The sequence below is a fragment of the Atractosteus spatula genome, chromosome 21 (genome assembly GCF_055471065.1).
Source record: "Atractosteus spatula isolate fAtrSpa1 chromosome 21, fAtrSpa1.hap1, whole genome shotgun sequence".
Taxonomy (NCBI): Eukaryota; Metazoa; Chordata; class Actinopteri; order Semionotiformes; family Lepisosteidae; genus Atractosteus; species Atractosteus spatula.
In genome coordinates, this window is record NC_142726.1 from 5,421,474 (window position 1) to 5,435,469 (window position 13,996).

The 13,996-nt window shown below is 43.2% G+C and overlaps 1 protein-coding gene across 1 annotated transcript in view; it reads right to left on the minus strand.

Moving 5' to 3' along the window:
- sntb2 (syntrophin, beta 2) overlaps nt 1–13,996 on the minus strand; it is a 52,015-nt gene that overhangs the window by 15,957 nt on the left and 22,062 nt on the right. Inside the window, exons 3-4 of the mRNA XM_088938949.1 lie at nt 13,394–13,601; nt 11,413–11,555 (exon numbers count right to left, since the gene is read on the minus strand). Of these exons, the coding sequence (XP_088795075.1) occupies nt 11,413–11,555; nt 13,394–13,601 (351 nt within the window). The remainder of the gene's footprint in view (nt 1–11,412; nt 11,556–13,393; nt 13,602–13,996) is intronic.

The following is a 13,996-nucleotide window of genomic DNA, read 5'->3' on the forward strand; positions in this document are numbered from 1 at the left end:
TGCACATAGATGTGGACTATTTCTGAGAAAAAAAACCCAATATGCTTTCCATCATCACCTATCAGAAATGCATCTGGGTTAACACACTGCCATGAATTCTTACAGTTCTTACAGCATCCCACGACAACAGCCTCCCCGGCTTCACAGAAACTGTGTCAGGATTGTCCCTGTCGGGCCCAGGAACTGACACCTCAAAGAGTTAAATCCGGGACACAGCAGTCCCAAGGAGGACTTTGACCTAATTGGTATGCATGTCATTCCTCGCTCCAAGGAACAAGAGAATGAAAAAGGTTGAAACCAGCACTTTAAAGTTCAGTGGGACCTGTTTCCCAAACTCTGGGTGAAGGGAAAAACTGGTCCCCAACTTGTTTCTCACAAAGGTTTTTTTATTATCAGTTTTTTTGCATTTTCAGCTTGTTTTAAAATAGCAAGAATCTGGTCAAAATGATATTATTTCACCACAAAACCTTTCATTGGTCGAATTTAAGATCCGTGACTCTCGGAGTAAAATGAACGACTATAACAAGCAAATCATGACTGATTTTGTAAAGCATTACCAAGATTAGTCTTTTCAAGGCGCATAAAAAATGTACTTTTAAAATGGCAGATCAAGGGTGAACATTTTCAAATTCTCAATAAAGAGAGATGAAATCTGCTCAACTTGATTAAGCATCAAGACTCCTTTTGATTTGAAACAAACATATCACTAAAAATACCAAGGGATTATTTAATGTACTCAAGAATATTTCATTCCTTTATTTAAAGTTGTTGAGGATAGCTATTTGAAATCATTTACCTAGTGAAGTTTTTACAATGAAATTTATATCTACTGATTGAGCTCCAACTGAAACTGAAATCAGTCTTTGTGTATTAAACCATGCCATCTGTGCCTTATAACTAATTTCCCAGGACAGTCTTACAGTCTCTTGATGAGCTCCAGGAGGACTCAAACAATTCCCCAAACCCTTTCCTTCAATATGTGCTATGAACTGTTGCCCTGGAAAATAAACCAGCAGGTCTTGTAAGAAATAATCACTTGCCTGTCTCTAGGCTGGTGTGTGCCACAGCCCAAGAGGATGAAATGAAACTGCGCTAAGACATCTGCAATTTATGCTAGTCTATGTTAAATAACAAAGAAGGTATCCTTAGCAATGGATAAACATTTCATTTTATGCTTTGGCCCATTACCTTGCATTTCTTTCAGTTCCAAGTGCTTTAATCACTGCCTGTCCAAGCCCGAAGCTTAAATGCCTGTTTCCTGCACAATCATCTGTGTCAGGCCCTGCAGGTTGCACCAGGCCATGCCAGCACAGGTCACCGTCCGCTCCTTTGTGTGCTCAGTGTTGTGTTGCCAACACAGCATTCGCTTACCCAGAAATCACTGTGGCAGAGAGCTGCAGCTCCTGCACTCTGTCCCAAACCAGAGAGCATGGCCCCTTCAGCAGGACTGATCATCTCTACTAACTTTATACACAGCAGAACAAGCAAACTGGTTTATTTACTGAGCTTGCCATCTGTGTTAATGTCTGTGTGCCGAAGTGTCCCATGTCCACTGGTTATGCAGCTGCAGACGACCCTGCTCCTGTGGATGAGTCAGGTTAATGGCGCTCCACTCTGGGCCACAGGTGGACAGCGTATGGAGTCCTGCCAGACACGGGGGCAAGGGTAAGTAAGGTAAGATCTTATTTTGATTGCATTATAACTTGCTGAGCAAATTAATAATGTTGAGTTACATCTTTGTGAATAAACTACTGTCGTCTTCAAAAAATGAAAAGAGGAGAAACTGTAACAGGGCTCCCAGATGCCTCTTGGCCAGTCCGAGCACACACAGACAAAAGCTGTATCATATCTCACGTGTCTCTTCTGCTGGAAATGCAGGGATTTGTTTAACATAAACCAGATGGTTAGAAAGTGCCCTGCCAGCAAAGCACACTGATTAGATATCTGGAAGACGTGTTGGATTCTGCCTGGCTGTACTCATAATCTGATCCAGCTGGAGACTCGCTGGCAAACAGCAACTGGATTCTTTCTCTGAGATACAAGGCTGCACAGGGTCTAACTGCTGCAGACTGGTACCGAGGCAGGCAAAAACCACAGAACCCAGAGCAATGACACCCATCCACATTGGGCTGTGCTAGCCAACAAAACCAGATAATTGCAGAAAAACAGCACTTTCGCCCAGTTTTCACTGCTAACGCTGCAAGCTCGCAGGCGCCCAGCTAGCCACAGGAACTGAGTGTTGAGTTCCATGAGGGTGCTAACCTGCCCAGCTCCTTTCTGTGGCCAAAACCATGTGTCACCAATGAGGGAATCTTGATCACGGTTGGTCAAGCAGGATAGGAAACAACAGTTTTTTGGCTGTACAGCACAACCAATGTTACAAACAGTAGCCTGTAGCAGCTGAGCCTTGAGAATTTTTTTCTTTGCATGACAAAACAAACAAGCCTTGTGAAGCAGCAAATAAGATGAGTGAAATCAATATGGGAGATGATTGAGTTTTAATTGCATAAAACTCAGCAGCATTATGCGATTTGTGGTGTGTGACAGAACACCCAGAGTGTGTGCAGCTGCGATAGGCTGCAAATTCAGGAGACAAATCGTTTAGTGATTAAATGTTTTCAGTTAAGTAAAAATTTCCAAATGACTGACTATACGTACTGACAACCGATGGAAAAAAAGACATTTCAATCCAGTGACTTACTATAATCCTACCATAAAAAAGGATAGTAAAAAATCTTCATGATGGTTACAGATCAATGATCATTAACAATTTTCTAGGGCCAGGACTATCCCCAGGGCAATTACAGGCATATATGACTCAGAACAGTTGCATGTCTACATTGGACTGCGATATAAAATTCAATGCAGTAGATTAAGAGGTATATTTACCGACTACATGTCATAACTAGAAAATAATAATTGTGATGCATGTTTTTGCATAGCACGTTTATTTTCTCAAACCTCTTGGATACATTTCTTCAAACTACATCATATAGTTTTTAATTCACAGCTTGGTTGATGGAATCATTGTTGAGCTGGAAAAAATGCAAAAATATCTGGAAGTAGCAGGAAAATGACATTAACGTCACAACAGCTCTTGTCCACCTCAGAGAACACTATCCTATATACACCTGACAACTGTTCCACTTACTGTGCAAAGACAAAGATTCAGCAGTTTGTCAAAGGTGCCATGAGCAATATGCTTTTGGGAAGTTTGCTTTTTGTATATAAAAGTGCACAGAAACTAATAAACATCAGAGGAGTTTGCTCTATTTCTGGTGTTATAAGCTGCTGGCTGCTGGCTGCTGTAAAAACTATACTGACGAAGCATAAAAGCAGTATTCATCATACGACTGGGCCTCCCCACACTATACACAAAATTACAGTAAGACTGTTATCCTGATTTTGGGTGAACTATCCAGCTCCTGTTTTTGGCTTATAAGGATGTCAGACATTTGTGCCTAGGGCTGGACAATAATGAAGTTTTGAGTAACTGATCATCACAAAGTGCTGTGATAATCGCGATTACAGGCTGAATAAAATACTTCTTAGCGCACATCAGAAGTAAATTTACTTGACATTTGCCTCCGAGTCTAGAAGGAAAAAAAAATCGGATCAAACATTGAGGTTTTCTCCAAGGCCATAGTTTAAACCCAGTGGGTCACCATCTTACTAGCCACTAATTACTATGCTCACAGGACACAGACCGAACAGAATTTTTTCCCCTCTAAACTCAAAGCTAACATTATGTTGTTCTAAAACACCACGCACTAGTCCACTTTTCAAATTAACCACACACAACGATCAATAATAATTTTCTCGATGTAGTCGGTAATGACCATCCTGTCCCTAAATTTCATATTGAACGAATAACCCCCCGCATGTTCAGAGTCTTACTCTTCTTTCTTTCCCAAAGCAGAATGACAGCAAACAGTTTTCTTCAAGCCTGCAATCTTCTTGAGAATTTCCTAGTCCAGTGATGACTCTCACTTCTGAGCAGCACGCCAATCACCTCCAGTGTGACAGCTGGAGGAATTCAGGGGTTCCTGAAATCTAGTCTGATAATCACAGAACAATTCCAAATCTGATGGAAACACACAGGCCAGACCCAGTCTTGCCTGGTTGAGCTGTATCAGAGCCAAGAGTTAAAATGAAGGGTAAGGTTGCATATTCGTCACCATAGGTTGTTCTCAGATGGTGTAACACATGCTTGCTTTCCCAAGAAGACAAGTCTCCATTCAAAGAACAAAGTTGGCAGTCTTTGCCAGAGAATGGCAGTTTTTATGTGTGTGCGTTAATGAGCTAAAGTTTCTATTGAACTAGTGAAGCAACAACAGACTGTCGGGCATTAATATTGCAAAATTAAAATCCAATTACGCTGCTGCAGTTCCCTCCGGGGAATACACATTTCCTGGTTTCTGAAAGAGATCATGCAAACCCCTCGTCTCCGCTGGACTCCACTCCCAGGCAAGCCTTTGATTTGAATAGCTTTGAGGCGAGCTCCCTTGGTGCCCTACCCCATTGAAATCCTACACCTGAAATGGCAGCATGCCTCCAAAACAAGAGCATCCAAAACTAATTATAAAGCCCTGGAAAGGATCTATTTTCTCAGTCCAACTATAGCTATGTTTGTAGCTATTTTTTTTCCAGACATCCTGAAAAGACCCATGCCAGATCTCCTACACAGCACTAAGAGTGACTGCTTCTTGTTCCCACGCAGACAGAAAACGAAGTGCACATCATCGTGTCACTGCCAAGCCCTCATGAGCCTATACTTGTACTCATTTCCAGAACTGCCCCGAGCTGCTGGCATACAGTAGCAATCGGTTGAACTGTATGCACCTGCAATAGGCAAGCAGACGAGATTCCCCAGTTGAAAGGAAAGGAACAACAGTTTAGCCCATTTAAAGCCATAACTTGTATTGATCAAGCAGGAAAACAAGTTTTTAACTCTCGCAGGTCTGTCATATTCCTATCTCTGTTACTAGATGTAAACCTGTATTTGCTCAACTGCAAAGCTCAGAGATAAGAGAAGTGTTGTTCTTGTGGTGTTATACCAGAAATATGAGTTTTCAGCCATTGCTTAAAAGTATGATTAAGGGAGGACAATATAAAATATTTTAAATATAATTAATTTTCTACCTGACACACAAATAAGGGTTTGAGAATCAGGGGTCTCCAACACTGGTCTCAGAAACCTCCAGTCCTGTACTCCTACAGACCACGATATCAATAATTTCTAAAGTCTGAGAACAGCTGCAAGTTATTGAAGCAAGTAATGTGCTCGATCAAGGAAAGGTGAGGCCAAGATTTCTATTCTAAATGATTTCTGAATTAAGTTTTTAAAAAATCAATTGATTGCACCTAAACTGTTCCCAGCATTTGGAAAATGCAGCTCCCAGCTGGAGTCTCTCTCAAAACTGGTTATTTAATGGTTACCCTATTAAAACCTGCCACAGATGGGGAAAGAGGTCTGTTGACACCTGGTGTGAGGCTCAGTTCCATCCCCCACTCCAGAAAACTTCCATAGACACAGAACACAGAACACAGAACACAGAACACAGAACACAGAACACAGAACACAGAACACAGAACACAGAACGGAGCATTTCCAAAGCTCCGAAGATGACTAATACTATCCTCTTCTATCTTCAAATTAATTGCAGGGATTGGATTACAATTGGATTAAAACTACCCATACCATCTTTAAAAAACAGGAGCAGATCAAAAGCACACTGCCCCTTCATTTTACATGTATTGTTCCCTCAGTGTTTGCCCTTACCTCCCTAAATGGAGCTCTAGGGAAACTGAAGATCTTTTTCCATTGCCAGCTTACTGGATCAGCTGCTGAAATAGAACTACAGCTCCTTGCAGCCCTGGCTGGTTACCACACAATGCAGGCGCGTGGATTAAAGCTGCCTTATTCCCTAAATTAAAAACACAGAGGGAAACAATGCCAAGTTAAGATAATGCCCAATAAATCCCAAACTGTGTTTTGACAACTCCGCAACCATACCACACAAAGGAAACTAGGCACTTTTCCTGAAAGGAGTAAACAAAATTTACAGAAGCTCTGCCAACAAACACCACTTTATGAGCGTACTTTCGGATGTCTGGCAGCTAACCTGACCCTGACAGGGTACTTTCCTATTCTTCTTTCTCTGAAGACCAGCTCAGTAACACACTTTCTATCAATCTCAACCTCTCGCCCTGTGTGTCACAGAACACACAGTATCAGGAAAAGGCAATAGGCCTTCATCTCAGCCTCTTGAGCCCATAGTGCTCCTGTTTTTCCTTCAGTGACGATTATACAAGACACACTGCACTGTACGACCACGACCGGCATGCCCACTGAAAAAGTTAGCTACAGAAGATACAAACAGCATTAATTCATAGTCATCAGCTGGACCTGTTGCTATCACCTGTATATCTGCTGAAAACTTTAAACAATCAAAGCTGAGGCCCTCTGATCTGAAATTTACTACGACTGTGAATCTGCTTTAAGACGCACTTGATGAACTCAAAATTCCAGTGTACCGAAAACAGCCGTCTCAAGCTGTATGGCTTGCTACACAGTTTTCTCAGAGGGCAGCTGCCGGCACCTTAATTCCGACCTTGAAGACAGACGGAGCTGCAGAAGAGCAAGTGGTCATGAGTCCTCGACATTAAATTGACTTTTCCTATCAAAAAGGACGAGAAAACCAGTAACTTAGTTGGCGCACAGAGTTTTACAAACAGTACCATGTGTTCTCCAGAAAAATGTGGAACACTTTATAATTTTATTGCCTTACTCAGATTGCCAGCCTGTTCTTACTCAAAGCAAATTCCTCTCCTAACAGGGTTGGATTCCAGAAGATATACAGCATTTCCAAAGCTAGTGGTCTGTACTATAATAAAGATTGTATGTGTGTAACTGTACACCCTGTTTTGTCTGCAAAGAGAATTACGAGAAAGAGGCATGATGGGTCTTAAGGCCCAGTACTGGAAAACTCTTTGACTAAGAATTTTCTTTTTGGCATCTTTATGATAAAGATGGTTGATGGCTGTCTTAAGCATGTGGTCCATAATCTATGATTCCACTGGTGTTCAGTTGTGCAAAAGTGAGTTTACCTCTTTGCCCAGGAGAAGATCCTGCAGGCTTTTTAATCCACAGTTTAAACAATTGAGCACAATAACTTCAATGATCACCATAAACATCAAACCACCACTCCAAAGCAGTGCAACATTATAAGCATAAAAAACACTGACAGAGAAAACAAATTTGACATTACCTCAACGGTACGACTTGCAAGCTGAAAGGTTTTTTTGTTTGGGCTCTGTCTTTGAATTCAAGGGCTGGACTGACTTATAGGAAGTAGTAGTTCAGGTGGGTAGCTGCGTCAGCACCTGAAGAAGGCTCCACGGCCGAAACGTTGTGTTCTCTTTCTTCTTTTTTTCAGCATGGAATAAACCTATTACTTGTTCCTTATAGGAAGGTAGCTATACACCCACATTGTTGGTTGATACCCGATTCCTCCTGGGAACTTTTTGCAACCCTTGTTACAGAATTAGTCCTCAGGGAATTTAGCAAGCGTTATCGGTATATGACTTTACTCATGGGCACACATCTGCCTAGTAGTCTGCTAGTTACAAAATATCTGTGCTAAAGTAAATGCACATTTGAGAAAGTCTTCCAAACTTTCTATACCACATTGCCAAACAGCTATTGGAGGAACAGGACAGATAAGAGAACAATACTGTTGGTTTTGGCTGACCTGAGCTTCAATTTCCTGCTATGCAATGTGCACATTGAGTAAAAAAGGTCGTTTTTCTTCCAGCCTTCCTGTACACCATGTCCCAGCTTAAACAGGGAGCGGACCAGATCCCACGATGAAATGAAATTGACATTTTAAACTAAAATGCCTGCCCCAGCTTCAGAGAGATGTGTGCAATTTTAAATTCCCTGCTGACACCTGTACCATCACAGTCTTCCCACTCCATTAGAAATGGTGCGTCATATCCAAACAAAGGGACAGGGAACCATGAAAATGTCAACAGTGAGAAAAACAGGAACAGGCAATTTTGCTGCTGTAATTCACCATGTGCAAGTTTTCAGTAATGTTTTGTATTTCTGCAAGAGCTAACTGTTTCCAAAATCATGACAGACCTGAGATAATCTCCCTTTCTTGATTAAACTGCATGCAGATCTTATACTACCTGATAAAGAGTGCACGCTTTAATTTATCAGCATGTAACCAGCAAATGACCTCTTACTGGCACAAAACATACAACAGATAGGGAAGGAAATCTAATGGGTTAGAGAAACGTTGATGCCTCCAAAACTGCAGAGAAAGATGCAGTGCCTATCACAGATATACTGTACACTCATGCTCAAATTTAACACCACGCTCCTTGATCAGAAGAACAGATCCCCCAACAGAAACAAAACTCAAGCATGTGGATCAGACCAACTGAAAAAACAGAGAAGAATCTACAGAGTCAGCTAAAGTACCTCAGATGACAGAATGATCCCACAAAAACATGAAGGGAATGCATTTTCATGAGTTAAGTATCTGTTAACATCCAAATAAAAAGACCCACAGAAGGGGTTTGGACTTTGGGTTGTACGGTGAAAGATGCAAGTTTTTGCAGGCATTGTCGGCTTGGAAAAGGCAGCTTGAAATCTAACCATTACCAATGTGCTGACTCTTACCATCTTTTGTTTCTCAGAACAATCTTGGTTAAATTTAGAAATCGTGAATTGGAAACATGTGGAGCAATGGATCCAATTTTTTTTTATGAAACTGGTGTCCTGTATCAAGGGTCGCATTTCTTACAGGATAGGTTCTGAAACTTAATGTAAACAAATAAGCGAAAAGGAATGATGTGCTTAGTATTTCATATGGCTGATGCTTTTATCCAAAGTGACTTAAAATTTGAATTTATACAGCTGGGTGCTTTACTGGACCAATTCAGGTGAAGTACCTTGATCAGAGATACAACTGCACTGTTTTCTCTGGGATTGGAACCAGCAACCTTCTTGTTATGTGTCCAGAGCTCTAACCACTGCACCAAACACACACCGGGCCTCCATGACTGGAGATGGACCACCTAGCTTTAAAACAACAGCCACCACAAATAAACACTAGGTGGCAGCAGTCAGGTACCATGTCCTTAGGGATCATGAAGTCAAAGGCTTCCGTTATTTGTTTTACTACATTAATATTTCCAGCCATACAAAACACGTACAAAACGCAGTCATAGCAATCAGTTGATCAACTGAACTGATACTCGGAGCTCCTGCAATCACATAGACGCGTGGGATAGAAAGTGCACTGATAAAAGGTACGCATAGTCACGTACTGTAATTTAGAATAATTCACGCCATCAGTATGGCACAGATCCATTCTAAGAACAGCAGTCAACTGCACAACTTCATCCTATGTTGTCCCTATTGATCAATTTAATGCACTAGAATAAAATAGTTTTATTGTAAACTAGGATAAAGTGATTATTCTTGGAATCAAAGCACTGGCTCTTCAAGCGTCTTGACCAGCACAGTTGCTTCTGCAAATAATAGGCCTGTAGGTCACGACTGGGCTGCGTTTTCAGGCATCCAAGGCTGAAGACCCTGCAAGCAGACACACACTTCTGTGTGAGCACTGCCTAGACTGCCTGGGATACAGACAGATAGGATATTCTCGGCTTGCAGAGCAGAAATGACCCCTGGGACTTGCCTGGGCCCCGCAAGCTTGCAGTCTTGTTAGCGATGCAATCAATGTGCATTCTCCTGCAAGGCCCTGTGTGGCTCCAGGTGACGAGTGGAACTGACAAGGGGGCGTGGAGGAGAGGTCAGAGCCTGCAGGTTCTGGGTTTCCCTGCGGTAAGGGGGCTAGAGTGGTAAACTACAGCTGGCGATTCCCAGCTGGGGAGGGGGCAGAGCAGGACCTATGTAAAATGTAAATTCCAAATATGAATAGATAAATCAATGAAAGCAAAAGGTCCGAAGCAAGATGTTGATTTTTTTTTTGGCGGAGGTGGATAAGACGCCGTACGGAGAGATGTTAGACTTACGGAAGCCACCCGAAAACATTGAAACATATTTGGCTTGCTAAGAGTCCTGCTCGTTTCTGCCATCTCTCCAAGGCTTCAGAAAAAACCTCCAAGTAAACCTCGAGAGGCTGAGCAGCTTTCACATGACAGCAATAGCCAGGCCAGGAAGGAAACAGAAGGGCTGTTTATTCATACGACAATTTACCAAACCAAAGCTCTTATCCTGTATTCAGCTTTTAATAAAGAAGAGGAGGGGGCAACTTCCTCTGTTGTAGTTGTTTCTGAATAAAGAGGTCTGCATTTCTTCTTGAAAGCATACCGAACCACCTGCAATTAAATAACTGAATTTAACTAGGAGCTTGCTTGGTTTCTGAAGGAAAAGCAGAGAAAACAAAATTAAACTACCTCACAAGCGATGTAATTTTTAAACTCTTCATAACTAAAATCCCATTTCTTGTGTTACCTGGGTGTTCTTGATACGAAGGTCAAACGTATCACAATTCAAGAACTGGGGTAAAAGATCCTGGTTCACCTTAGCTTTTTTTCTGTGATTCTACCATATGAAGGTGGCTATCAAGAGCCTGCCGAGTTTGTAGGATTTAAAGAATCATCTTCTATCAGAAAAGACGCTTCTGAAATAGTGTGCCAGGTTATCACACCTGCTGTGCTCACAGTTTGGGCCTGTCCTGTGCTGAGCCAGTGAAGCTGTCCTGACACGCCGCTCTGTGTGTCCGAGCTGGGCTCAGAACAAACCAGGAGGCGTCTAGTTTAAGCCCTACAGAAGATTAAAGAGTCTAGGAGTCAGAGGTAAGGGGTCTCTTCCTCTGCAGAATATCAATCGCCTCCTCACTCATCCAGTGCTCCTGCAGCTGTTCCGATCTTCACCTCTGCTCTATTTAATTCCATCCCAGGGCAGCCCCGATTGGTGAAGGGCTCTGACCTCTGTCTTCTAATGACCTGCTCAAAGGAAGCAGTTCCACTGAGATTGCCACACTCCAGATCAAACACTGACAGCCATCTCAAGCCTACACTACCTCATCTCGCTAGGTTACTGCTGCTCAGCTGGAAGCAGTCTGTCCCACCCAGCTACTGCCGTTAGGTCTGAGGCTCTACAGACTCTGCAGTTCAGAAAAATCAAGTATACTTTGTGTGGGTTGAATAAATCTTATAAAATCCAGATTGCACACTACTGTGTATATCCGCCACCAAACTAAAGACTCAGCAAACACAGGCCTGTTTTATGATTAGTCTCCAGCCCATCTCTCCTGTTTGGCGTCACATCTTCCATTACCCCAGTATTAAGGGGATTCTGCTTTCCTGATCCAGCTATGCACTGAACCCCCAGTGCACAAATTGTGCAGGAGAGATGAACCCCTTTACCTGGTGGCCAGCAGGGGGTGGCTCTGGCAGGGGGCTGCCCAGGCCTCTCGTGTCCAGGGCACGCTGTCGTACAGCAGGATGTCCTTCTCCGTCAGGGCCATGACCACCGGCCGGAACTGGTGCCGCCCTCCGTCCAGCTTGATCTGCGAGCACAGGGGGCAGGCGGACATTACTGCACTGAAGCGCTCTCAAGCTACCCCCGGCTCAACGAGGGGCGGGGGGACCCTTTCGAGTTTCAAAAACTCACGTTTTTACAACGATCCCCTCTGCCAAGTGGGAACTGAAACGGGACAAACAGTCGAGCCAGAGTAGGATGACATAGCCATTAAGCACTAAATCCCGCAACTACAAGAGTTTGGTAAAGACATTCTACTGAAGAAGAAAAATAATTACAGGGCAGCACAGTAGTACGACACGCGTATTGCCTTCTCTCACTTTACAGATACTCTGCAGTTACTATTTCTGCTGAGAAACAAGAATGGATCTCACTTTTCTCTTCTGGGGAGCTGAGAAGCCCTTTTCTATATTTCAGGTTGGTGAACAAGATGGCACTGACCCAGGTTAAGAGGGTATGAGCACACAGCTCAGACCTAAACCGGGTCAGGACCCCTTCAAAGTGAACATGGCTATAAAAATGGTTTCGACTGCTGCCATCGCTCTGAGCTAGTGTAGTTCAGGTCTCGGCGCAAGAGGACCTCAGACTGCGAGCTCACAGAGTGGACAGATACAGGGACAGGAAGTCAGCCTGCTGTGTGAGAGAAACAGGAAGGTCATGAGAAGGCCGCCTCTTAGATCAGAAAACAAAAATGCTCCCCCTCCAAAACTAATCCACAAGTTCTGCTTTTAAATCTGTTAAAATCATCTTCAGTCTAATTTACAATTAATCTTTGTAAGGACGGTGTCTATTCTAATGGCTGCGCATCATTTTCAACTAGAGTCTTTGAGGTACTAAAAGGTGCCCAGGTGATCACAACTTCCTTCGTAGCACAGATGTAAACATTTAAGCATCATTACTTCTCAATCTTAACTTCCCTAAAACGTATTTAAAAAGTTTGAATCCAGAGATTCCAGAAAATCTTAAATCAACACTTAACTCAGTTAAAAAACAGACATTTATTTTTAGACTTAAAAAATGAACCTAATTAAAATATATAGCTGGTACTGTACATCCCTGAGTGTTAATCTAGACTTGCCTTTTTTTTTGCGAAATTCTACTTTTACTTTCAGTGCTTGACAGAATCTGCTTTCCGCTCTGCAGACTGATAAACATGATTAAAAGGTTGGTACCCTGCAAATGATCGCAAAGGTCAGAAAACCAGTACACAACAATGCCACATCAAGGCATTAAAAACCAAGGTCTTCCTGTTGCTTTTTTTCCCCCTTTTGCTGCATTTCCTGCCCTTGTGTACAATTTCAGTCTAAGCCGCGATCGAACAATGCAAGACCTGGGTTGAGACGCAGCACAGCGGCAGCTAATGTTGCAGGTGTTGAACACACGGAAAGAAAACCAGGCCACATCTTGACCTCTGAAGTCTGGTCATTGAGGAGGGTGAGAGCGCTGTGAATGATTTCTGATCACTGGAGGCTCTAATCAATAATAATTAATCATTTAACTCAAGGCTTTTAAAACTAAGGAGTTGAATATACTGTAGCTAGAGACCTAAGATGCCCAGGACTGGACGAGGTTACTGCTGGCACAGCAGAGAAAGCAAGGATGACAGCAAATTGAAAGAGGCACAGAAGTGGCATTTCCTCTTCTTCCAGAACTTCATCTCTAGCACTGAGGACGTCTTGCCAAAATAATACAGCCAATGAAGTCCTGGTAATCCAACTAAGGCACAGAAGAGAAGAACAGATGTCAAGATCCCTGGATTTTGCAGTGCCAGCACTTGTCTTTATCAGGGGCATGTGGGAGAACTGGAAGAAAACCAGACTTCCCTCATGTTTCGAGTGTGCCAACCCCCCCAGCCTGGTGCCCCACCTGCTCGGCCAGCCAGCCGATGTGCTTGACCTCGCGGTGGCCGCTGGCGCTGCTGGAGCCCAGCGTGGAGCCGAGCTGGGCCAGGACCTGCGGCAGCAGGGCGGCGATGTTGGCGTGGATGGCGGTGAACCAGGAGTGCGCCGTGGGGGCATCCTGGCAGCGCAGAACCAGCGTGTTCCTGCCATCTGGAGAATGCAGCTCGATCAGCCTGTTGGGCAGACATCAGCATGTGAGGAGAAGCAATTCCGAATAAGACACTACTTGAGCCAGGACTTGTGAAAGTACTTTGCCATATAAACATGCGGAACAGAGCTCCAACACTGGCAGACCTAACAAAGACCTTAATCTAGCCTTTTTACCCCAATGGAAATGCACTTAGCCGTCAGCTAATTCCTTTCCAAAGGTATATTTCTCACACATACATATATAGGTAATTAAATGAACAATTAACTCACACCCGAAGAAGACTCCACAGCCGAAACGTTGTGTTTTCTCTCTTCTCTTTTCAGCATGGAATAAACCAGCCCATTACTTGTTCCTTTGCAGCCTACGCATGCTGACTTAGCTACCCATCTGAGCTAGGTATTTAAAAACCTACTGTAC